This window comes from Pimephales promelas, chromosome 8, assembly GCF_988280905.1.
Source record: "Pimephales promelas chromosome 8, fPimPro1.hap1.1, whole genome shotgun sequence".
NCBI classification, from domain to species: domain Eukaryota; kingdom Metazoa; phylum Chordata; class Actinopteri; order Cypriniformes; family Leuciscidae; genus Pimephales; species Pimephales promelas.
This window is the reverse complement of record NC_142776.1, coordinates 38396021-38421362: the sequence shown is the minus strand read 5'-3', so window position 1 is coordinate 38421362 and position 25342 is coordinate 38396021. Positions and strand designations below refer to the sequence as shown.

Genomic DNA, 25342 nt, shown 5'->3' with positions numbered 1-25342 from the left:
AACATATTGAAGATTATTGCATGGCCGAATGAATGAACTGCACAACAAATGAAAGTCACTTTAGCTCAGCTTTAGCTGTGATATTACACTCTTTAAACTGTCAGCCTCGGGCCAGACCAGTGGATCTGTCACAGCTTGCTGGGTTGGTTGTCCAAACTTGTAGATCTGAGAAAAGTTTACCACCACGTAGAGTTGCTGTGAGAGTTTCAACTACTTCCTCATCTGGTCCCTGTTGCTTTTTGTAACCTTTGTAAAATGTTAACTTTTCTTAGCTGATCTTTACTTTGGACTGTTTACTCACATGTCTCAGTTTTGACCTACAGACGGAGCTCTATGCCTGTCGAGATGCATGTTAAAGCAGCATATGCATTATAATCTCAGGCTTCCTTCCAGGATATTACATCACTGAGTTTGACTGTTCTGCTCCCCGGAGACGGTGGTTGTGGTGAAGAGGTTTCACAGTTCACACTCATCGCTCTGGAATGTTGCATGGATTCTATTAGAATTCCTGGACAATGATGATGATGATGATGATGATGATGATGCAGAGGGTTCTAAAACGGGTTCGGGAACCATGCTGTATTTGACCTGCAAAGATAACAAAGATCATCATCGGTTCATTAACATGTTGATGAACAAATCTAAAAATATACATTCAGAAAAATATTTCAAAGGAGAAACATTCCTGTTGCAATGAAATCCAAAACATGTATCTTTTATTTATCCACAAAAGAAAAATACTGAATTAGTTAACTTGTAAAAGTCTAACTTATTGTTTAATTTATGAATACAGTAACAAATTGGTTGTTTGAATATTTTAGAAAAATGTGCAATAATAAAATAACCTGTGTTGGGGATAAAAGTGCAATTTAAGGAATTGTTTTCTCTTATTTTTTTGCATTTTCTTGTCAAGATTATTTTTGCATTTCACATGAAATAAATAATTAGGACCAGGGGCCAGTTGCATAAACATACTAGTCTGACTGATAACTAGTTAATTATTTATCTTCAGATTCATATTAGACTACAGTAAATCTACCTTTTCATGTGACTGACTTGATCAGTCTTAAAGAAAAACATGGATTAAGATAGAGTGTTCTAAGGATTTTACACAACCGTCCATATTAAATACATTTAATATGATCTACCCAACGAAAAAAGTCATTGCATTAATCTAAACTTGGTTTTGTACAGTACAGTAGCTCAAGTACAGCTTTTCTTCATGTGGCCCCCCAAGTGGGCGTGGCGTCTGGAGAAAACCCCGCCCCCAGCCGTGTTGATTGACGCTCCACAGTGGCCCCTCCTTAAACTTTTTTTCCCTCCTTCGTTTTCCACTGAAGTGCGTGAATTTCATACCAAACCCATACTTCGCATTCCACCTTTACTGTCAAACCGGGAGAAATATAACTGAAAACAATAGAGCACCAAGATAAATATAACTTTAAAGACATAAACCTCGTCCAGTTCTTTCGGTAGAGGTGTTTCCTAATAAAGGTGAGTTTTAGATTCACTCGTTCCCTTTGTCTGATCGCGTTTTTCACTAGCGAAGTTTTCAGATCTTTGTCATATTTCGCATTTTTCCTCGGAACTCCCTGCGTTGGGTGGGATGAGGGACACGATTCCGTGTGGATATGCTGTAATTGTGCGTGTGTGAGAGCGAGGAAGCCGTTTTAGTGTGGTAACCGGGAACTTTTGCCTCAGAATTAGACTTTTAAGTTAGAAACATTATTCCAACTAACGCTTCCATTGTTGCACGTAGAAGTTGAGGCGAAAATGTCATGCTCGTTTGCACAGGCTCTTATTTACTCTGGTGGCAGGATTTTCCAAACACTTGTATTTCAAAATAAGCAACGAGGTTTTGTTGTTCCAGAAAATTGTCAGAGAGAAACGACAGAAGTGTTTGGAGAGATCGTTCGCCCTTTTTTCTGCGTTATCAGGTAAGTGTGTTTGTTTCACTTGACAGGCTCAAGAAGTGTTACTAAGATTTAACATTTAGAAAGGTTAACACTGATAAATGTTTTAAGAGTGGAGAAATATATGCATATACAACGTTATGTTATTTGTTTACAAGATTTTCTTGTAAATAAGTTTTTATTTCATAACGTAAAATGAAAACAAATGACACTAATTGGAAAGAAAAATATTTTGTGGGTTTAGTAAACTATTTAAATATTTTTACATTGAACCTATTTTATACAATATTTGAAATGTTAATGATTTCAGTTAAACTGATTTCTGTGGAAAGTGCCTTCAGGCACTTTTCATATGGCAGCCAACTGGTTTATCAACACCGATTTATATAATTTTAATATTATTGTATGGTATGGGGCTTAATGTCTGTAATATATTGTTTATGATATAATTTTTTTTTTTTAGTATAAAAAAAAACATTTTTGCCAATAATAATAATAATTTAAAAAACGATCAGTTTACCTCAGGTAAAGCAGTGACGTTGAGTGATCTTCCCGCCCAAATAAAGTTTAAAGGTTTCAAATTTTAACCCTTCAATGGTTTTAAGAGATTATTTTGACTCTTTTTGGTGTCTGAAGCTGGCTTTGTGACACTTTTAAGAATATAAACAAAAACTAATAGCAGTTTACATTTTGGTCTAAAACTTTTTTTTTGTAATAAAAAAATGTAAAATATACATTTTTCATCTGGTCTTTATGGTCAAATTTGTCAAAGAATCATGAGCCTTCAACGTATTATAAAACATATAGTAACATAAACTATGAAATACAACAACAAAAAAACAATGACAATTGTGAAAATTGGAGGGTTTCTCGCATTATTAATAACTTTTCCATCTCATCAGTGTATTAATTTGCATTGTACAGTTATTTTTTATTGGTGAGACCTAAGTATTTTCAATTTTGTACTCCTCGTAAATGTGTGAATTTGTTTTTAGTTCTCCCACACATTTGCAAGTATGTGTAATGATGCTCTCCACATTTTGATTGTTCCTCCGACTTACTATTAATGGACAGGTTTCGTTAAACAGAAATGCTGCACTTCAGGTTCGACTTAGTCAGTTCAGCCCAAACTGCTTCTTCAAGTCCTGCCGCTTGGTAGGGTTGACTTCTGTTTTAACTCCTTTTTGAAAGGTTGGGCTTCTTAAAAAAGGCTGAAATCCATCTAGATATAGGTCAAGTGGTGTTAATTTTTGCTTAGAAGTGATTGTTGTTGTGTGAATTTTTTTTCTATGTTTGTATATTGTTTCTCTTTAAAGAGACTGAACACCAGATGTTGTGGTGATTTTTGTTTAGTCAACAGTTGAAGTAACTAAATGTGCTCCAATTTGTTTTGTCTAATTTTTGTTTATATTTTGATTGCTTAATTTAGAGCCAAATATTTTTTTTGTTGCATATTTAAATTCTGAAATGTTGCAACAAATGAAACCAATCAAGAGATTTACACTAAACGTGGTGATACACAGGAAAATTTGAGCATTTTTTTCTAAAAACACAGGGCCCACGACCAATCTAAATTATTCAGATAGAAATGTATTGCCCATTTTCAATGGGAAAGTGCCCAGGCAACAGGATTGCCCAGAGACATTGCTCAAAAACATTGCTCACCTAAAGTCTTTTTAAAGTTTCGTCTAGTTTAGCGTGTGATGTGCACTTTAGGCAACCTGTCCTGGTATTTGCCACTTAAGTGATATGTGCACTTTACTGTAAGTCAGTGCTGTGGTACGGAAATGTCTGTTGAAAAATTCCTTTGGGTAAATATGTAAGCTAAAGCCTCAACACAGGCAGTCATGTCCCAATGGTTAGAGAGGCAGACTGGTAGCCTGAAGGTTGTGGGTTCGATTCTCAATGGTGTCAGGAAATGACTGGGGTGTATGTGTTCAATAGTCACTGCTCCTAATGTTTGTGCACTTACTTCACTTGAATGGGTTAGATTCTGAGTTATGGGTCACTATACTTGGCCTTCACATCATGTCACTCACAATAATAGAATGCTAATTATTTTAGACTTTTAATTTTAGGCTTAAATGATTAGTTCACTTTTAAAAAAAACTTTTGCTGATAATTTACTCACCCCCATGTCATCCAAGATGTCCATGTCTTTCTTTCTTCAGTCGAAAAGAAATTAAGGTTTTTGATGAAAACATTCCAGGATTTTTCTCCATATAATGGACTTCAATGGGGTCCAAACGGTTCAAGGTCCATAAGAGAGTTTCAGTGCAGCTTCAAAGGGCTTTAAACGACACCTTTGTGAGCATTTGTGCTTATAAAACTTAAACTTTTTATTTTTTTTTAAATGAGCGTTCGTTTTGCTAGATAAGACCTTTATTCATCGTCTGGTGTCGTTTAAAGCCCTTTGAAGCTGCACTGAAACTCTCATTTGGACCGTTTGGACCCCATTGAAGTCCATTATAAGGAGAAAATCCTTGAATGTTTTCATCAAAAACCTTAATTTCTTTTCGACTGAAGAAAGAAAGACACGGACATCTTGGATGACACGGGGGCGTGTAAATTATCAGCAAAAGTTTTTTTTTTTAAAAAGTGAACTACTCCTTCAATGATCGCAAATGACATGAACAACATTTAGGAAATAAAATGATTTCCTTTAGTATTTACAAATTTTTTTAGGAAGTGATTTTGTATATTAGTTTATGCACAATTGTCTGTTTTTCAAAATGGCAAAACATTTGTGCATTGCATTTTAAGAAGACATACACTTTTATTTATTTTTTTTAGTGGGGGGGTGAATTTAAACAGATGCCGCACGCACGTTGCCTTTTATGGCTTCCGCGATGGGCCACATTTGTTTCTCAGCTGCAAATTTTCTGTTTGCTGTCCTCATTTTTTTCAGACATCACAAACTAACCCCGAACTCCCTCCACTGTCGAGCTTTGCCGAGCGAGGCATTCGCCCTTCCATGCTAAATAGAGCTTCACTGTTTAATAAGCTAACAAATCAGTTTTAATGATTTGTTTGTTCTTGCACTGAGCTTTCAATCCAGTACCCAAACCAGTCCTGAAGTTTAGTTCTCGATGCAGAAAGCCCCGAGCGTATCCTCCTAAAAGGATCGAGCGGATTGTTTGTGCCATATGTGTTTATGTTGCTGGCCAGTTGACAGTTCCTTTAGCTGGTTCGTGTTAAGGGCTCAGCTGAGAGCGTAATGAGCCTCTTTCCATTTGTCCAGACTGAAGCGGCCTTTTAGCACCCGCCGCAGAAGTGGCTCTCCAAATGGTGACCACTTACCAGAGCTCTGAACAAATATCTAGCTGTGTGTGTTTTCAAGCATTTGAGAGAAAGAGCACATCTTGCATGATGCCCTGCCGTTTGGCCTCCTCACCTCCCTGTTTGTTTGCAGAAGGAAACATTTTATACGGTCGAAATTAAATTTTTCCCTTTCAAATTAAAGTCCCTTTCCACGTCGCGGTCGAAGGAGCCAGTGGCGAGACGCGAGCCAAAGCACACAGAATGTGTCGCTATGCTTTATTAATGATGATGGAGAGGCGGCCTATGAAAGCGTGTTTACGTTGCGCTGAAAATTAACACTTGTTTACATGCGTGAGACATTGGCAGATAAGATTTTCTGGCTTCTCCGTGGCCGTTTTTGGATTGAGGGAGGGGCGAGCCGTGGGCTAGAACAGTATAGCCTTTGTTTCTGTCTGTCTGAAGTTGCTAAACTTTCCAGTTGTTCTTGAAACCAACTGTTTGTGGCAGTGCACCGGGGTTCACGGGGCAGTCATATACGCTCCACACACACTCGCATGCACCTGAGTTGCATCTAATCTAAAAATGTGAATTGAAAAAAGGAAGGCAAGTTGATTTTTTTTTTTTTTAGCTTTCCCTCGTCATTCTTTTTATTTGACATTGTTTGCTTAGAAGATCTTTCATGGTTTCGTTATCAGAGTGTGATAATCATTTCAGTGAACATTGTTGGCATTTTTTTGTCATATCATCATAATTTAATGTATATATTAATTAATGTCAGGTATGGCTCATTCTTAGAGGGTTTGGGTTTCTTCTAGGGATGCAAATTATCAATATATTCATTAATCATTAGTAGAGCCAGACCGATATTATTATCGGCCGATTTTAAAAACTATCGGTATCGGCAGTTATAATGGCCGATAAATGAATATTTCAAAAATAAAATAAAAATGGATGAAACGCGCTTCAACCATGTCATGTTGGAGTTGTATAAGTTTGTCCACCAGGGGGCACTCTACACCATCCCTGGCCTGTTGGCAACACTCGTTTATAACGCGCAACACATTCTAGCTAACCACAAAGCTAGCTAATGCCACCATCATCAGTGGAATTTAATGAGATTTGTTAATTAATTAATGAGCTTTGGTTCCTCCTCTGTTCTGTTGCGACAATAAAAGAAACAAATTTCTTTTTAAAATGCATTATCATATTATTTTAATTAAAACTCACTCATACATAACTACAAATAACCAATGTTGGGGAAATCTGTTAATGTTTTGTTGTGCGTTCCTGAAAAAAAAATAAAATAAAAAATATCGGCCGAAATGTCGGAATATCGGATTTTAAAACCAACAAATATTTGTATCGGTATCGGCCTTCAGAATCCTTTATCGGTCGGGCTCTAATCATTAGTTTATCAAGCTTATCAATTGATTAACGATTAACTGATAAGCGCCTATTTTCCTGAGAATGTAAATTTCTCACGGTATCAATTTAGCATAAAAAGCAAAATATTGCTTATATACTGAATAAAAATGCATGTTATATTGCTCAATTGATGTTTTATTGTAACAGTTGGGATACGTCACGGATAATGGCATTTATGTAGTTTAACTAAATAAATTATGTACAGAAAATTAAAATACTTGAAAAAATATGTACAACAACTTAACGAGTGGAAATAAGGTGTGGCCCCTTTAAGAGCTGCGCGCGTATGTGTCGTGTGCCTCGAACACTAATTTTGCTGTGTATGCCAACACCCCATGTACGAACGTGTGACAGACAGACTAGTTTTCCGCAAAAAATAACAAACCGTAAGGGGTCCGGGAGAAACCCGGGAAAAACGGGAGTGTTGACAGGTGAGCTAAGTTATTGTTAGAATAAATATAGCTGGATTTTCGAGGATAGCATTTTTGTTTTTTGCCGCCTCAAAATTTGTCGCGTGAGCATCTCGTGTCACGTTCGCAATGTTCAATTAGCCAACAGTTAATTTAATTTAAGCGAGTAAATTTTTGTCGACAATTAATTGATAATTGATTAACCGTTTGCACCCCTAGTTTCTTCAGTACTAAAAGATTAATTCACACAAAAATGAAAATATCATCGTTAACTCACCCTTAAAGGAGTAGTTCACTTTAAAAAAAAAACCCAGTGAACTGATGACTTTTGCTGATAATTTCCTCACCCCCATGTCATCCAAGATGTCCATGTCTTTCTTTCTTCAGTGGAAAAGAAATTAAGGTTTTTGATGAAAACGTTCCAGGATTTTCTCCATATAATGGACTTCAATGGGGTCCAAACGGCTCAAGGTCCAAAACAGAGTTTCAGTGCAGCTTCAAAGGGCTTTAAACGACACCAGACGATAAATAAGGGTCTTATCAAGCGAAACGAGCGGCCATTTCAAAAATAAATAACAAAGTTTAAGTTTTATAAGCACAAATGCTCGCCTTGCTCTGTTCTGTGATGCGCGTTCGTGACTCTCCTGTTCGAACTCGTTTATCAAAATCGAATCTTTTTTGTGTCATTTGGTTCATTCAACAAACAAAATGTGCATCAGAACAGAGCAAGGCGACCATTTGAGCTTATAAAACTTTTTTTTTTTTTTTTTAAATGGCTGCTCGTTTTGCTAGATAAGACCCTTATTCATCGTCTGGTGTCGTTTAAAGCCCTTTGAAGCTGCACTGAAACTCTCATTTGGACCTTGAACCGTTTGGACCCCATTGAAGTCCATTATATGGAGAAAAATCCTGTTAAGTTTCCATCAAAAACCTAATTTCTTTTCGACTGAAGAAAGAAAGACATTGACATCTTGGATGACACGGGGGCGAGTAAATTATCAACAAAAGTTTTTTTAAAAGTGAACTCCTCCTTTAAGTCTTTTTTCAAAACCTGTACACAAAAGAAGAGTGTCTTGTGTAAAACTAAATATGGTGCAAAACAACATTGGACCCATTGATTTGGTTGGAATACAGTGTTGTTTTGGACCCCAATTAGTTTCCATGTTTTGCGTTCCACTGAAGTCAGTCATTCAGGTTTGGAATGACACATGGGATTTTTATTTTTGAGTGAACCGTCTCTTTAAATTGTCAATGAGATGTAAGATCGTGAGGCTTATTGAAGAGTTTTTAGAGTCAGATTGTTTACCATTTTAGATCAAACCAATTAATTTTTCTATTTTGCTGTCTATCTTCTATACTTTACACTTTTGCAATGTCTGTTTTGGAAACCTCTATGGTAAGTTTTGTAAAATACTAAAAAAAACATTTGGTGTAGGATTTACTTTGAAACCTTTTTCACAAATAAATGGCAAGTGACGCATTGAAATAAACATTTTAAGACTAGTGTTTTCTCATAAAACATACTCTAATCTTTCTTTTATTTACCACTTTTCGAAAATCGGTTTTACAGTGTACTCAAGAAATGAGATTGCAGATATAATTTGTATGAACTTGAGTAGATTGTATCTTTTTGGCCTCTTTCTCTCTGCCATCCCGAGAGTCCTGTGAGCATTTGTCTCCTTATGCGTGTCTTTTGGGTTTTCATGGGGTTTGGCACGAGCCCCTGCCTCAGCCGCTAAATGACCAAGTCAGGCAAGAGCACTCCTTCACATATTCGCCTGACGCTTTTCCTCGGAAAGTGCTGAATCAGACGTTCGAGCGAGTCTTCTGGCACACGCGGCGCTCTTTGTGTCAGTCTTTCCTCTGCTGTCTGAATCAGCACTGGAGTAAACCATATGGAGAGATCTGAGAGCAGACGCCGTCCTGGAAAGTCACCCCCATGGATAATGTCGAAAGTCAGGAGTCGGAAGCTGGTAATATACAGGAGATTCATGTCCAGCTGTCTCGTTTGCATCAAGGGTTATTTCCAACAGGGTCTTGTGTGCGTGTAAAGAGTATATTAAGTGGCTTTTAGTACTATGTACTTACATTGAAATTAATAATTTGATACAATGGACTTATTGTGTACATACATGTTCTTACATTTTAAAATTCCAGCATGTAATTACAGCTATAATTACTTTATGTAATTATTTTTGTAATTACAACAGTTGACCCTCCCCCACACCTTAACCGACCCACACCACCACACCTGTCCCTAACCTTACCCGTATCACACCTCAATAGCAGCAAAAGTGTTTTACAATACAACAGGAACACAATAATACATTGTACTTGTTGTTCAATGTAAGTACATCGTACTTAAAGCCACTTAATATAAAGTGGGACCGTGTGTGGTAACGCTTCCTTTTACAGTCCAGTTACCCATGTAAATACTATGTACTTGTTTTAGTAACTACAATTACTGGGTAATAACTAGTACCAACCCTAAACCTACCCCTACCCATGTACTTACCTTATATTAGCCAGTACTTTCTATGCAAGTACATGTACTGTAAAAGGAAGCGTTAAATTTCTAAGTAATTTTACACTTTCATCGTCTGTCGAGCAGATCGGCCGCGCTCTCTCTCAATTTTTGATTCAGAAAGCAAAAAAAAAAAAACATTTTGTATTGCCAAAGCATCAAAACAACATAGAAAATGATTTAGAACATTTAGTACGCAAACATAATAATACTGATATCATGAAACAATAATAATATTATACACAAAGATTAATAAATAAAATAAAAAGCATGTAAAAAAAACAATATTGAACATTATATACATGTGTATGAATGTTGTATGAACTCTCTCCCTCTGTCTCTCACTCTCTCTCTCTCACTATCTCTGGCCCCGTCTGGCTACTGCGTTTTCGTTTAAAAACGGAGAATTAAAATGAATACGACACCTACTGTCCACACTAAAACGCCCTCCGGAGATTTAAAACGCAAAACGGAGCTGCAGCGTTTCTAAACTTCTCCTAAACTTCTAAACTTTTCTAAACTTCTTTTCTTTTTTCCTGTTTTAGTCTGGACGGGAGGTGCAAACGTAGCAAAAGGTCTCCGTTTTTAAACGAAAACGCAGTAGTGTGGACGGGGCCTCTCTCTCACTATCTCACTCTCTCTCACTCTCTCACTATCTCTCTCTCACTCTCTCTCTCTCACTATCTCACTCTCTCTCTCTCACTATCTCACTCTCTCTCTCACTCTCTCACTATCTCTCACTATCTCACTCTCTCTCTCTCACTATCTCACTCTCTCTCACTCTCTCACTCTCTCTCTCACTCTCTCTCTCTCACTATCTCACTCTCTCTCTCACTCTCTCACTATCTCTCTCTCACTCTCTCTCTCTCTCTCTCTCTCTCTCTCTCTATCAATTCAATTTAAATTGCTTTATTGGCATGACTGTACATATTTACAATATTGCCAAAGCTTGTAACACATAGTATAGTGAAGACAGTAATAATAACAAAGTATTATAACAACTTAAATTAAAATGTACAAATTAAATTAATTGCAAAAAATAACAGTGTAACAGATTATAATTTCTATGAACGTTTGATACCACAGTGTTTTGACACATATATACACACATTACTAGGGGTCACTGTGGTGGACATTAGGGAAACACTGAGGTCACACACACACACACACACACACACACCTACTATCTCACTATCTCTCTCTCTCTTACTATCTCTCTCTCTCTTTCTCTCTCTCTCTCTCTCTCTCTCTCTCTCTCTCTCTCTCTCTCTCTCTCACACACACACACACACAGACCAGACTCTTCAACAGTGATTGTTTCCTGAGTGCCGAGCCAGAAAGGAAGTAAGAGGAAGTTGTTGGAGGAGAAGGGTAGAATTTATTAGAGCTAAATGCAGAGAAGGAAAGAACGAAAGCGGGTGAATGAGTGTGGCGGGGAGATGGAGAATTGAAGAAAGAGATACAAACCAAGAGAGATGTGTTGCGACCGAAAGTGTTTACTCTCTCATACAAGCATATCGCACTGGAAGGAAGTTGAAGTGATGCATCTCGGCTAGTTCCCTGACTTTATATAATAGCGTACATTATGTGCTGGAAGTCCTGCAAGACTTGATTTAATCCTATTAAACTGTGTTAAGATCACATCTACGGCTCTGAACTACTCTATGCAAGTATGTGTAGGCTGATATTACTAGCTACACAAGCTTGGTCATGCATTCTAGCGCATTAATTAATAACTTTGGAAAGGTCACATAATGTAGAGTAACTCCATCTCATTTTCTCCTCCAACTTCAAAATCACCCGGACATTGTTGTTTTACCTTTATTTGTAAATGGCGGTCACGCTTTTTTCCATAGTTTGGCTGGTCCTGCGACTTATAGTCAGGTGCGACTTATATCAAAACGAATTCAGACTGAGACGAACCAAGAGAAAGTATTACACCGTGTCCTAACTACACGCGAAAAAAGTATCTTTTTATGTTAATCAGAGTTTTTGTCGTAACCAGACGCGACGGTGACACGCGAAGTTTCTAATTTAGAAACGCTTCCTATTTCTGCGACGTCGCGGCTGACAGAATGGGTGTAACTAATTACTGTAATTTAATTACTTTTCCCTTGAAAATGTAAAGTAAGGGATTACTCTTCATTTATCAGTAATTTAATTACAGTTACTTCTGATGTAATTGAGGTAAATACTGTGTATAGATCAATCCGATCTCACAGCGATTCGCATGCATTTTATGAGGCGTCTAAATATTATGACCGATGAATTATTGTAAAATATGTATGAAAACATTTTATAGTATTTATTTGAAAGAATTAAAACAGATTGATGTCTATCCTTGTATTATTCAGCTGGTTGAGATTGATATGGGATTTTGAAAGTAATTAAAAGTAATTAAATACATTTTAGAGAGAGTAATTCGTACAGTAATCTAATTACATTGTTCAAGAGGTAATTAGTAACTAGTAATGAATTACTTTTTTAGAGTAACTTACCCAACACTGGTTATGAGTACACATTATTTAATTTTAGTTAAAATATAAACATTTAAATGGTGGCTGTCATAAAAACTTGCCAGATTTATTCAAATATGCATTAAATATTGAAGAACATTAAGATTATAATGCATATGTAATATGGTGTATATATTTAGCAAAATGCTCCTCTCTAGAGTTATTTTTTCTAGCTGACTAACGAGTTTATGTGGGTTTTCTGAGGTAAATATGACGATGACATTGATTACAACCTGTTTAACTGACGTCTTTCCACGGTTGAAACGCTGATTGAGCGAATCAATGTGACATGATACGGATTTCGATAAGTTGTACTCTATCTTTAACACACTTTCAGATGCTCATTCATGTTTATTTGGCGCTGTGACTGGTATTATTAAGCCGGAAGAGAGATCAGCGCTGCTGCTTCTCTTGAGCCACAGCGACAAAACGCTATTTATGTTTTTGAATTTCTAAAGAAAATGGACGTAATTTGAAAATTGAGACTTTGTTTCATATCAATAGTAACAAAGGACAAAGATTATTGCGATTTTTTTTTTTGGATGTGCGCAGCCGCGATACGATGTCCCATTCATTCAAATGAAACAGGATGACTAATCGATTCTTGAGACTTAAGAATCGATATCGGTTCGTAAAAATGAGAATCGATTAATATCGAGAAATCGATATTTATCACCCAGCCCTACTTTCCACTGCACACGACATTCGCATACGATTGTCGCATTTCGCCCCCTAGTGTCAGTCGCACGGAACTTTGAAATTGGTCGTGAAGCAACCGTTACCCTAGGATATTCACAATGGTAAAGTTAATGATTTTAATAAATGTAATGCATGCATGAATATATCTACAAATGACCCTCAATTCATCTCAAATAAAAATATAGTAGTATAAATATTGGTTTAATAGTTATAAAATATTTTTTCTGCTATAGTTAATTATAACCAACATTTTACAGTGCGAGCGTTTACAGAAAAACATTAAAGAGTTAAAATATTGGTAATTCTAGCCTCGCGCTCATAGTTTTTATTAGCATACATCACTTCCGGTTGGCAGGTCGCATACGGTCTAGCCGCAGAAGTTCAGATATTTCAACGGATCCAAAGCGGATCCGAATTTTCCGCATACGCATATGATCAGAACTCCCCGCACCTCCCGTACGACTCTCCGTTGGAAATGAACGACTTCCGGTCCGACCGCGGTCGTTTGTCGTGTGCAGTGGAAAGGCGGCTTTAGCGTCTACAGCCGCGAGAGGCCGCTCTAGTTGGCGGAGTTGTAGTAACTCGGCATTATAGTCCGGTACATTTTAGATAATGACTTGAAAATTCACAAAATGTAGTTGTAGTCAAACTAGGTTGATCGACTGGTTGGCCACTAGGGCTGGGTAATATAAATATCGATTTCTCGATATTAATCGATTCTCATTTTTACAAACCGATATCGATTCATAAGTCTCAAGAATCGATTAGTCATCCTGTTTCATTTGAATGAATGGATCATTGTATCGCGGCTGCGCGCATCCAAAAAATCGCAATAATCTTTGTCCTTTGTTACTATTGATATGAAACAAAGTCTCAATTTTCAAATTACGTCCATTTTCTTTAGAAATTCAAAAACATAAATAGCGTTTTGGCGCTGTGGCTCAAGAGAAGCAGCAGCGCTGATCTCTCTTCCGGCTTAATAATACCAGTTACAGCGCCAAATAAACATGAATGAGCTTCTGAAAGTGTGTTAAAAGATAGAGTACAACTTATCGAAATCCGTATCATGTCACATTGATTCGCTCAATCTGCGTTTCAACCATGGAAGGACGTCAATTAAACAGCTTGTAATCAATGTCATCGTCATATTTACCTCAGAAAACGCCACATAAACTCATTAGTCCACACTCGTTAGTGTTCTTCAATATTTAATGCATATTTGAATAAATCTGGCAAGTTTTTATGACAGCCACCATTTAAATGTTTATATTTCATATAATCTTCTTATTATAAAAATAAATAAAAGTGTAATTTAAGTGTTTGTATAGCTACAAAACAGTTAATTATTACCTTCATATTAGGGTAATGAAGCCTATAGGCTACAACTAGACTCCCATAGTTTACAGCATTAGTTAAGAGATTTGATTCCCTTGAGAAAAATGGCCATTTATTGTAACTAATATCCAAAATAATCGATATTGAATCGAATCGAAATCGAAATCGAATCGAATTGCAAGCTTGTGAATCGAAATCGAATCGAATTGTGAAATTTGTCTCAATACCCAGCCCTATTGGCCACCCATAGGTTTTGTGATATCCAGTTCCTGGTGTGTGGCCCATAAACAGTGTGTAGACCATCAAAGCCAACGATCTAAAAAAGAGAAACCAACCAGAGCGAATGGCAGGTTTATGGATGTTTGTCACTTTTGAGGCCCACGTATATCCACATAGACGTGTTCAGACTTGAACCGCTGCAACGATCATGTGAACACATGCTTGAAGCTTGAACCAATCACAGTCTCGGATTTTGATCAGATCCAATGAACCTCGTCGCCAGCCACAAAAGGTAAGAGTGATGTTGGGAAGACGAACGCCTAGTTTATAAGGTTATCCGAATCGTACTATAGTAGGAAGTAGAAGAGTCTCATGGTGTGAACCACGTGTGTGTTTGGAAATCTGTGCCGGAGAAGAGAAGGAAACGCTCTTAACGTCTTTATCTGTAATCTGAGCCCAACCAGCAGCTGCTGCTACACTTGTCCGGCCCTGTTGTTCTCTCGCTGCTGACTCTGTGTGTGTGTGTGTGTGTGTGTGACGGAGCAGAATACACTGAAGAGTGAAGGGCGGGTGTGTGTTGGAGGCTGCCCGGAGGGATAAAGCTCCCCGGAGGCGTCTATTGCCAACAAGTGTTCCAGCTGCAACAGTTTCCTAACAAATCTCACATTATGAGCTGCGTTAGACGCAAAAACAGTTTGTCGAATGAGCTTTGTGCTTTACTTCCAATACTAAAAAAGGGAATTCGCTGTTTTGTAAATACCAGGCTAGTCGTGACACCTTTAGTGAAGTACCCTCCTGCATCTCTCTGTTTAGGTTTCATATCCGCGCGGAAGTGACCAAGAATTCATGTTTGCGTAGACTATGTCGTCCGTCTCTTTTCTTAAGGGATGCACGATTTAATTGGTACCATATATTAATGTTCGTTAGCTTCATAACTCTTCCATATAAGTGTCTGACATTACATAGGAACCATTATTTAGTGAGTTTTTAAAATTGTTTATATTTGAAAAGTTCAGATGCAAAAGCCTCTAAGTGCCATTTGAAATTTTCTTCTAGAATGATCATTTTTATCAAGCTTGTATATTTAAGTTCAGTGATTTCACTTAAATGGCAATGATAATTACCTATTAATTGTTATTTAAGTGAAATTACTGAACTTAAATATACAAGTTTGATAAAAAATCATCATTAAAGAAGAAAATTTCAAATGGCATTTAGAGGCTTAATTTTGCATCTGAACTCTTCATTTGGTTGCTGTGCAAAATTATCTTTATCTTAAATTAATGTGTAGTATTCAAGTATTCATTGGAATATTTGATTTTATGAATATTTTTTATTTTAATTCTTATCCATATTACGGAATGTTTTTCTAATTTTTTTTGTTGTTTATTATATATGAGGGCAACTGTGACAAAGAATTTCCCCTTGGGGATTAATAAAGTACTTACTTTACTTACTTAAGAGCTTTGACGTTCTAATGTATCATTATCATGTTTTTAATTGATTTAGACATTGAATAAATGATCTATTATAATATAATATTAATAGAACAGTAAAAAATGTAACATTCGCCAATTGTTGATTTAAAGGGATAGTTCACTTTGAAATTAATGTTTGGTATGTTTTAGCTTTCCTCGAGGGCATCCGAGATGTAGGTGTCTTTGTTTCCGCATTTTTTATATTTTTAGCTCAAACCGTTCTTGTCTGTCAGTCATATAATGGAGGTCTATGGTCACCACCTCAAAGAGATATGTACAGAGAAGTCCAAATTAAACATGATTTAATGACTCGTAAATGTAAGTACACATTGATGGCCTAAGACACGAAACGAGCGGTTTGTGTGAGAAAACGAACAGTATTTATAGCATTTTTACCTCTTGTAATCACAGCCACGTCCAAGTGATCTGAGGGCGCTCAGATCACTTAAACGATATAAACGACAAAAACGATATAAATACTGTTTGTTTTCTCACACACACCGCTCGTTTCGTGTCTTAGGCCATCAATGTGTACTTACATTTCCGAGTCATTAAATCATGTTTAATTTGGACTTCTCTGTACATATCTCTTTGAGGTGGTGACCATAGACCTGCATTATATGACTGACATACAAGAACGGTTTGACCTAAAAATATCAAAAATGCGTAAACAACGACACCTACATCTCGGATGCCCTTGAGGTCAGATAATACACACCAAAAATGAATTTCAAAGTGAACTATCCCTTTAATATCCATAACATGATTATATGCTATTAACATATCCAACTGACGGGAAAGCAAAAGGTCGGATTCGGCCATTAGGTTTGGCTCCCATTACCTTCCCCCGATCCCTTCTTTCGCTGGCAGGATGGTGTGTAGACCTCCCTCCTGGACAAGATCCGCCACTCGCTTGTTTCCCTCCAAAAAAGTCCGGCTGGGATGAGATGACTAACACGCAGATGGACTCCAGCGCTCGCTCTTTGCACTGGAAAGTCCCTCCGCTCCTCTGACGGTTAGCGGAGACCCTGAAATGTAATAAGATTATTGAGAGTGGAAGAGACTTTATAATAAGCAAGACGTGGAGATCTTGCTTCGTTTACAAACATAGCACATTATGAGATTGTAACCGTGTGACTTATGGTAAAGATTTGTTAATCACTCACCTAAAATTTGATATCTTTTCTTGATATTGGCTGATAAATGTGAATTTTTAATTTTATCTGCATTGGTGGTCCCATATAATCACATTTCTAGTTAACTTACCTAATAACAAATTATTATTTAGGGCATCAAAGTTTTTTTTTTTATCATTTTGTTATTACTTTTTTAATCATATTTTTATAAACTATCTTAGTTATATTTTATTTAATTATAGTTTATTCATGTATTTTTGTAGGCCTAAATTTATTCTAATGTGGATTAAGAGATTTTTCTTTCTGTTTTTTTCCACTGATTTTTAAAATTTGAAGCAGATTGATATTATAGATGGAGAAGATCTAGATTAGTCTCATAGATCAAATTAAGTGGTTATCTGCTTCAAAATATAAATGATAATGTTAATATACATCAAACAATAAAGCTAAAAACCAATTTTGTCTTCAAAACTCAGTTATTTATAATGTGTTATTTTGGCATTTGGCTTTGGTCCTATTTTTTTTCTGGCTTTTTTTTATTCTGTTTTGCGATTTTTCTGCAAATGTAACAATATCCCTACTCCATTGGACGTGGAATTTCTTGCGTCTTTTCTCAAATCTTCACTGATGTCTCACCCATTTCTGCAGGGAATTAAACATTTTTTCCTTATGCTTTTAAAATACTTAGGTTTATTATATTCACGTAGAAAAAAAACGCTGTAGGACAGATAGCGTTCAAATTCTATTTAACACAGTTTGTACTTGTTATTAGACTTAGAGCCCGACCGATAAAGGATTTTGAAGGCCGATACCGATACAAATATTTTTGGGTTTTAAAATCCGATATTCCGATATATCGGCCGATATTTTTATTTTTTTATTTATTTATTTAAACTGGGCATGATAATCACAAATTTTGTCATGCTTATTTGAGTTTAGAGAACTGATGGGGACGTTCTTTTAATTGTTATTCAAGCAATGTATGTGTCGTGCCCAACTCAATGAGTGTTGACAACAGGAACGGTGTAGAGTGCCCTCTGGTGGACAAACTATACAACTCCAACACTCATGACATGGTTGAAGCGTGTTTAGTCCGTTTTTATTTTATTTTTGAAATATTCATTTATCGGCCATCATAACTGCGATACCAATAGTTTGGAAAACGCCTAATATCGGCCGATAATATCGGTCTGGCTCCAGTCTCGATGACCCGTCTGTAGCTCAAGCCTGTATTCTATGACACTTGTCTGGTAACGGCACCATCTAGATCTCTTCACCAGTAAACCATAACTACAGTGAAAACATCTATATCAGCTGTGTAATTTGATGACACCCTTCAGTTTCTCTTATTGCATTTCCATGTGCAATATGACCACAGTGTCTGACTTTGAGTCATAAACAACCTCTCTGAGAGGAAAATCCGAAGAGGCCACCAAACAAACCTCAATCATTGCCCCTTTCCCGGAACGGCCGTATGACTAAGTCCTTATGATTCTGGTAAGAATAGTCAGTCCCCCCCCAAACTCCTCCATTATCCCATGCCCGAGCCCATTGGTTAGAAGTGTCAGCTCTGAGAAAACCTGGATATAAATCTAATATCAATGTTGTAATTGATATTAGAGATCATGCTGTTTTTTGAAGTGCGTTTCCCTGGACTTTCCCCTACTGAGATTGTCAATTCAGTACTTCAGCGGACAACAATACGCACTGTGTTGGAGCTCTGCGAGACAGTGGGCAGGGAGGGCTTGTGTTCATTCAATGAATGTGTGTGCTGCATTGCTTTTACTGCATTATTTACATTCCTGGACCACATGGAAATTCTTCTGCATTATATACTGACTAAGAGCTCTGTTTGGTTGGGAGGGAGAGAGAGGAGGCGGGGAAAGTGAGCCTGAGTTGGACTAAATATGTGTACCATGCCATTCAAAGTTGCCTTATGGGAAAATGAAGTTTTTGTGTCCGCATCGACTGCCTCACGTTGAGCTGAATGGCCTTTAGCGTTAAAGGATGAGCGTGTTTGTTTTGCAACAGATGTTTTGCAGTTGTGTCCATCTGACCTATTCTTGCTCACTTGCCATGTCTCTTTTTGAAAGAAACTGAAAGTTCATGTTGGAAAAGTTGATTCAAGATAAAAGGGTAAGATAGAGAGAATGCACTGCCAGATGTTAGTTGCCTATTAAAAATAAACTTTTATTCTTTGTTCTTTGTTGGCAGGGCATTGCATCAGTGTGTTTTGCAACTGCTGGTTTGTGTGTGTGTGTGTTTTTGTTGTTCCTTCAGGACAGAGAATTTGAATTTCTAATTTTTCTCTCAATTTATTTTTCACTACCAGTGTGATATATTCACTCTAAACAATGCTGGGTTGTTTTAACCCAATTTTTAATCAAATATGGACAAACCCAAATGTTGGGTTAGACTTAGACTTAGACTTATCTTTATTAATCCTTAGGGATGACTCCCAAAAGGAAATTGAAAATTCCAGCAGCAGTTTTAGCAAGAAAAGAGAAGGAGAATAGTGAATAAAAAGAAGACCGTACAAAGAACAAAATAACAATAATAATTATAATAATAATAACAATAATAGTCAAAATATCAACAAAAGAAAAAAGACCATAAAAAAGTGTAAGTATTGAGTCCAGTATTAAAGTGCTAGAGCGATAAAGTGACCAGGCATTAATGCAAGTCCAGATATATATGTATTTATATATATTGTAATTGTTAAAAATGTAATTTAAAATTTTAACCCAACTTCAACTTTCACTTTCAGCTGTATATATATATTTTTTTTAGGGATGCACGATATATCGGCCAGCATATCGGTATCGGCCGATATTTGTTCATTTTTAATGTTATCGTTATCGGCCTGGTAAGAAAATGTGGCCGATTTATTAAAGCCGATAAATAATGTATTATTCCCTTCAGCTGAGACATTTGTTGAGCACTTTTTATGTTTTTGAAATCCTTGAAATATGATTGAAATCTCTTCAAAAAAATGAAAATCTGGGCAACGCAAATCTGTTATATCGACTGAGAACATCATTATAATTGTGCACTTGGGACATGGATTTAATTGTGAGACTTTTGTTTTTGTAATCAGGCTCTCAAAATTAGATAAAAATTTGGATTTAAGTTTATCGGCCGATATATCGGTTATCGGCTTTCAAATATAAAGAATAAGCGGTTATCGGTATCGGACAAAATTTTCCCTATGTTTTTTTTAAAATATTTTTTTATTACATTTTTTTACCCAACAGTTTTATTGATCTGAATGTACGTCGGTAAGCTATATATTTTAGTTTTCCTTTGCATCATATCATGCTTGAATGAATTAAAAGCACTTGAATGTATGTTAGCTGATCATATAATATAATGCTATAGCCAAAGGATGCCAGGAAAAAAACGCTCCCATTGATTCCCACGTTGATTTTGACGGCCTTAATGCTAAATATAACTATTAGAATACTTTTGTTTTTGTAATCAGGCTCTCAAAATTAGATTTTTAGAAAATTAGAAAAATTTGGATTTAAGTTTATCGGCCTATATATCGGTTATCGGCTTTCGAATATAAATAATTATCGGTATCAGCCAAAATTTTCATATCGGTGCATCCCTATTTTTTAAAATATTTTTTCATTACATTTTTAACCCAACATTTGGGTTTGTCCATATTTGACCCAAATTTGGGTTGAAACAAACCCAGCATTTTTTAGAGTGTAGCATAATGGTGCATTCGCCCTGGACATGAATAGCGCGCCAGGCGAGAGCGATTTCAATGTTAAGTCAATGCAAAGCCGCGTCATGTGCGTAAAAAATTCCTGTGGCGGAATATTTTTGTCTTAAAAACACCACACTTTCATTTGACATTTTCACCACAGGCGGACTTATACAGTTGAGAAAGACAACACATATGTAACACTATCAGTATTTTGGATCCATGCATTAGCTACTCTATGTCTTAAAGTGACAGCAGCCTAATATTCCTGCTGTCTGTTTGTATCGTGCTTTTCACAATACTCATTGTTTAAAAAATCTTAATACCATAGTGTTCTTTGAAGTACCTTACAGTGCAGTGATATTTGTTTTATTTTCTGTATGAATAAGCCATGTCAGATTCCCACTGTTAGCAGTAGTACCAACTTTTCTTTATCCGGTCCCCAGGCGTGCTGATGTTGCATTTTGTCCAAAACAATCCCACTGTTTTTCAGACTCTGAAGTGGATGTCTAAATTGGTCAGTCCTCCGCTCCCCCGACTCCCACACTCCGCCCTCCTCTACCTCCCCCTCCCCTCATCCTTTGCTCACCTCTCCTTATTTGGGCAGAGTGCTTGGAAGTGCAGGGTGGGGAAGAGAGTAGAGTGAGAGGGGGCTCGGTTGACATAAGAGGGAGAGAGAGAGAGAGAGAGAGAGAGAGAGAGAGAGAGAGCTCAACGCCGCACTTCCTTAATAAGGACATGTCTGGAATTTAAGTCCAACTCTCCAACAGAACGGCTTCTCCGTGCTCCCCATGCACACACTCGTCTCTCACCCTCTCCCCTAGCCCTAGTACACACACACACACACACACACACACACTAAATGGAGTGTTGCTTTTTCAGGGCATGCATCCATGCCTTTTTTTTGTTGAAGTTGGGGATATTCAAATGAATCAACCAATCATTAATACCATTGATCAGCTCTACAAAACATGGATGTTTTTCCACTAAGAAACGAACATTGTTATTATGTTCTGATTGAGACTGTGAAGCTGCTTTGATCTATATTGTGAAAAGTGATATATATAAATGAAGAGTTCAGATGCAAAAGCCTCTAAATGCCATTTGAAATTTTCTTCTAAAATGACCATTTTCATCAAGCTTGTATTTTTAAGTTCAGTAATTTAACTTAAATGACAATTAATAGGTAATATTCATTGCCATTTAAGTGAAATTACTGAACTTAAATATACAAGCTTGATAAAAATGATCATTTTAGAAGAAAATTTCAAATGGCACTTAGAGGCTTTTGCATCTGAACTCTTCAAATATACTTGACTTGAAAAGTTAGCTTGTTTGTGTTACCTTGCATTATGTGATTTTATTTGATGACATGGCAGAAATCACTGATAATATGTGTAGAATCCAGAGCGTATGGCGAGCTTCAGCTCCATATCGGTGTGATGATTCACTATGATACAATGTTCGTTCGTTCATTCATTCTTTATTCTGTCAACTGATGCAGTTTGGGTTCTTCGCCACTGTCACTGTTTCGCCAAAAAAAAAGTTTTAAAGCTAAATAGAAATATTAAAAAAACAAAAACTAATAAAAAATGTCAAAAGCACATAACCAAATTATTGAAACTTGAGCTATAATTAAAATTAATACTGAAAATATGAATACATTAATAGTATTTTTAAATATGAATACATTTTCAAAATTAATACATTTTCAAAATACGAATAACAATGCTGATCAACCTATTTAATAGGGCTGGGTTTATCGATTCAGATGTTTCAATTCGATTTTGATTCCCGATTCGCCTCAATGAATATAGATTTAATACAAATTCTATATTTATATAAAAAAAAAGAAAAGAACAATGAACATAAGTTTACAAGTGGTTAATTCATAAAAAAAGAAATAAAGAGCCACAAACCTGTATATTAAACTCTTTATTTTAGGTACATTAAAACAGAATCCAAATCCAATGCAAGGATTTTTTTGCAAGATGAAAAATGTACAGTATGTTGAAAATTGAGCAAGTCAGAACAGTCGCATGCCTTGATCTAACAGGATCAGGTTATTTTATGTTTAAGATAAATGTCTTATGTTTAAGATAAAACAAACGTAAAATCTCACAGCATTAGCTGTAACATGGACAGTGAACGGTGAAGGAAAACTAACACTGGCTTTTGGGTGTTTTTTTTTGTTTTTTTTGTTTTTTTTTAACTAAGAAAAAAACTAACAAACTTAAAAAAAAAAACCTAACAAAAAAAAAAAACTAACAAAAAAATTAAAAAAAACTAACACTGGCTTTTGGGTGATAGATAAATAAATATGGGAAAAAATATTTGTGACTTTTAAGAAACGCATTATAAAAACGATTAATTGAAGAATATTTTTAAAAAATATATCTGAGTATGAATGTTAATTAATGTGAAATTTCTTTTCTCTTAATTGTCTTCCCAAAGGGAGTGCTTTAAAAACTATATTGACAAATTGACAAAGATCTTCCACTGTTTTTTACATTTCGGTAAATAAAGGAAATGTTTCTATTAATGCATCCTTTAATGTGACATGCAAATAGTGATTTTGGAGATGCTTTGAAATCCAGTAAATTCAGTCCTGCTAAAAAAACAAAAAAAACAAAAAAATATCATCCAGATACAAAATGAATGTTAATGCCATAAGAATAACCATTAAGGCATACTTTTGACCTAGCGATGCACTAAAAGTCTCTCGTATCAGCTTAGCAACCGCATAGCAACACCCTGGGCTAGTTTAACAAGTGCATTCAAAGCTTATTTAGATCATAGTCTTTTGGAAACTGATGGCTAATTGCACCAAATGTTGGGTCTCCTGCAGGATCCAGTGACTACAACCACTTCATGAACATTGTTTCTTGTCGTCTAAGAGGCAAGTGAGATTTAGAAGTGTATCGCTAATTGTCCTGCAGCATTGGTCTGAGGTCTGCAATGTCGGAAAGTAATTAGACCGCTCTCCGCTCCGTTGTTTTGCTCATTCTGTGTCTTCGGGGCTGCCAAGTCAAGCTTATTCTTTCAGCGTGCGTGTAACCAGAGCGCTTGAATATCCCCCGAGGAAGCTCTCAATCGGAGTCGGCCGTATTTACCCAAGCCGCGTTTTTTTCGTCAACATCAGCAGAAAGTGAAATAAAAGAATGAAATATGTGGGCACACGAGTGACTCTCGGGAGTCGCACAATACCATGCGAAAAAGAGGCAGCCTGGAAAACGCTTAACCATTTTCAGACGTTTAGACACCCACACTCCCGACCACAAGCATTTTTGCAGGCTACTCCTAATTATCTAATCCTTTTAAATGGGGCTTTATATAATGTTTAAAAATTCATTTGTCATTTTGGGAGCCTTTGAGGAGAGGAAATGGTAATAAGGGTCTTCATCAGCTGAATTAAACTCGAAAATGGCTCGACTAAAGAGAGCGGTTTTCTCTTCATTCCCTCATTCCTTGCTTCTCTCTCGCAGTACTTGTGTAGCGTGGGGGCTCGTGGGAGGGCCCGGTAGGAGCCGGCACCATTGCGTCCAACAAGTGGAGTGCCAGCGGCAGCCCGGAGCAGGGGCTGGAGGATGGGGGTGATGAGCTGGACAAGGCCATGGACGGAGACGCCGAGGGTGTGTGGAGCCCCGACATCGAGCAGAGTTTTCAGGAGGCGCTGGCTATATATCCGCCCTGCGGACGCCGCAAGATTATCCTGTCGGACGAGGGAAAGATGTACGGTAAGTGAGCTTGCAATGCATTTAAAGGGTTAGTTCACCCAGAAATGATGTCATGATGTCGTCCCAAGCCCGTCAGACCTCCAGAACACAATTTAAGATGTTTTAGATTTAGTCCGAGAGCTTCATTGGAAATGTGTGTACGGTATACTGTCCTTGTCCAGAAAGGAAATAAAGACATCATCGAAGTCCATGTGACACCAGTGGGTTAGTTACAATGTTTTGAAGCATCGAAAATACATTTTGGTCCAAAAATAACAAAAACTGTGACTATTTTTGTTATTTTTGGTTTCTTTTAGGGCTGCAACATTTATGTTGATATCTGGCTAACTGGTCTGATTGGATAAAACCAATTTTTATTAAATATTTTACTGACGATAACATAATATTCCACATCCGGCCCAACATTGTCTGTCATTTAAGTTAAACGTAAATTCAATAAATGTGAGAACATAAGCCATTAGGGGTGGGGGAAAAAAATCGATTCTCGATGCATCGCGATGCGGACGTGGACGATCCTGAATCGATTCACAAACGTCAAAAAATCGATTTCCAAAAAAAAATGTGTTATATGTATTTAATGTATTTAATCCAGCTTACTTTTGAGCCAGTTTTTCAAAGCAACATCGGATTGAATCAATCTGATCTGGATAGGAACTTTTCAGGATCACCAAATCTGGATAACCAGTGCTCAAACAGGATAGCAAATCACAATGTAGAACTTTATAAAGAGCAACAGGTAGACAAAACAAGTAACAATAAATGTATTGAATAATAAAAAAAGACTTAATGTCAAATACTCCACAATAATTTCAGACCTCCTCATCTGATGTGGAGAGACCAGTTTGTCTTTAGGAGGCGAATACCAAGTCTGGCCTTGGTTTGCTCGTTTTACTTTGCTGTAGGCCTATACTGAAAGGCTGAATACGTTAAAGCCTACCTAGTCACTGTAGCCTGATGGATGAACAAATAAAATACAA

General features: G+C 36.7%; 1 protein-coding gene across 7 annotated transcripts in view; it reads left to right on the top strand.

Annotated features, from left to right (window-relative positions):
* Nucleotides 1–1326: 1326 nt before the first annotated feature.
* tead3b (TEA domain family member 3 b) overlaps nt 1327–25342 on the top strand; it is a 52330-nt gene continuing 28314 nt past the window's right edge. For 4 of the 7 annotated variants that reach the window (XM_089134526.1, XM_039653958.2, XM_039653967.2 and 1 more), the window contains exons 1-3: nt 1328–1494; nt 1871–1937; nt 24114–24365. In XM_089134526.1, the coding sequence (XP_088990652.1) occupies nt 24242–24365 (124 nt within the window). In that variant the 5' untranslated portion in view covers nt 1328–1494; nt 1871–1937; nt 24114–24241. Of the gene's footprint in view, nt 1495–1870; nt 1938–24113; nt 24366–25342 lie in introns of those variants that run through there. The other 3 variants (XM_089134525.1, XM_089134524.1, XM_089134528.1) reach the window with 3 other exon arrangements.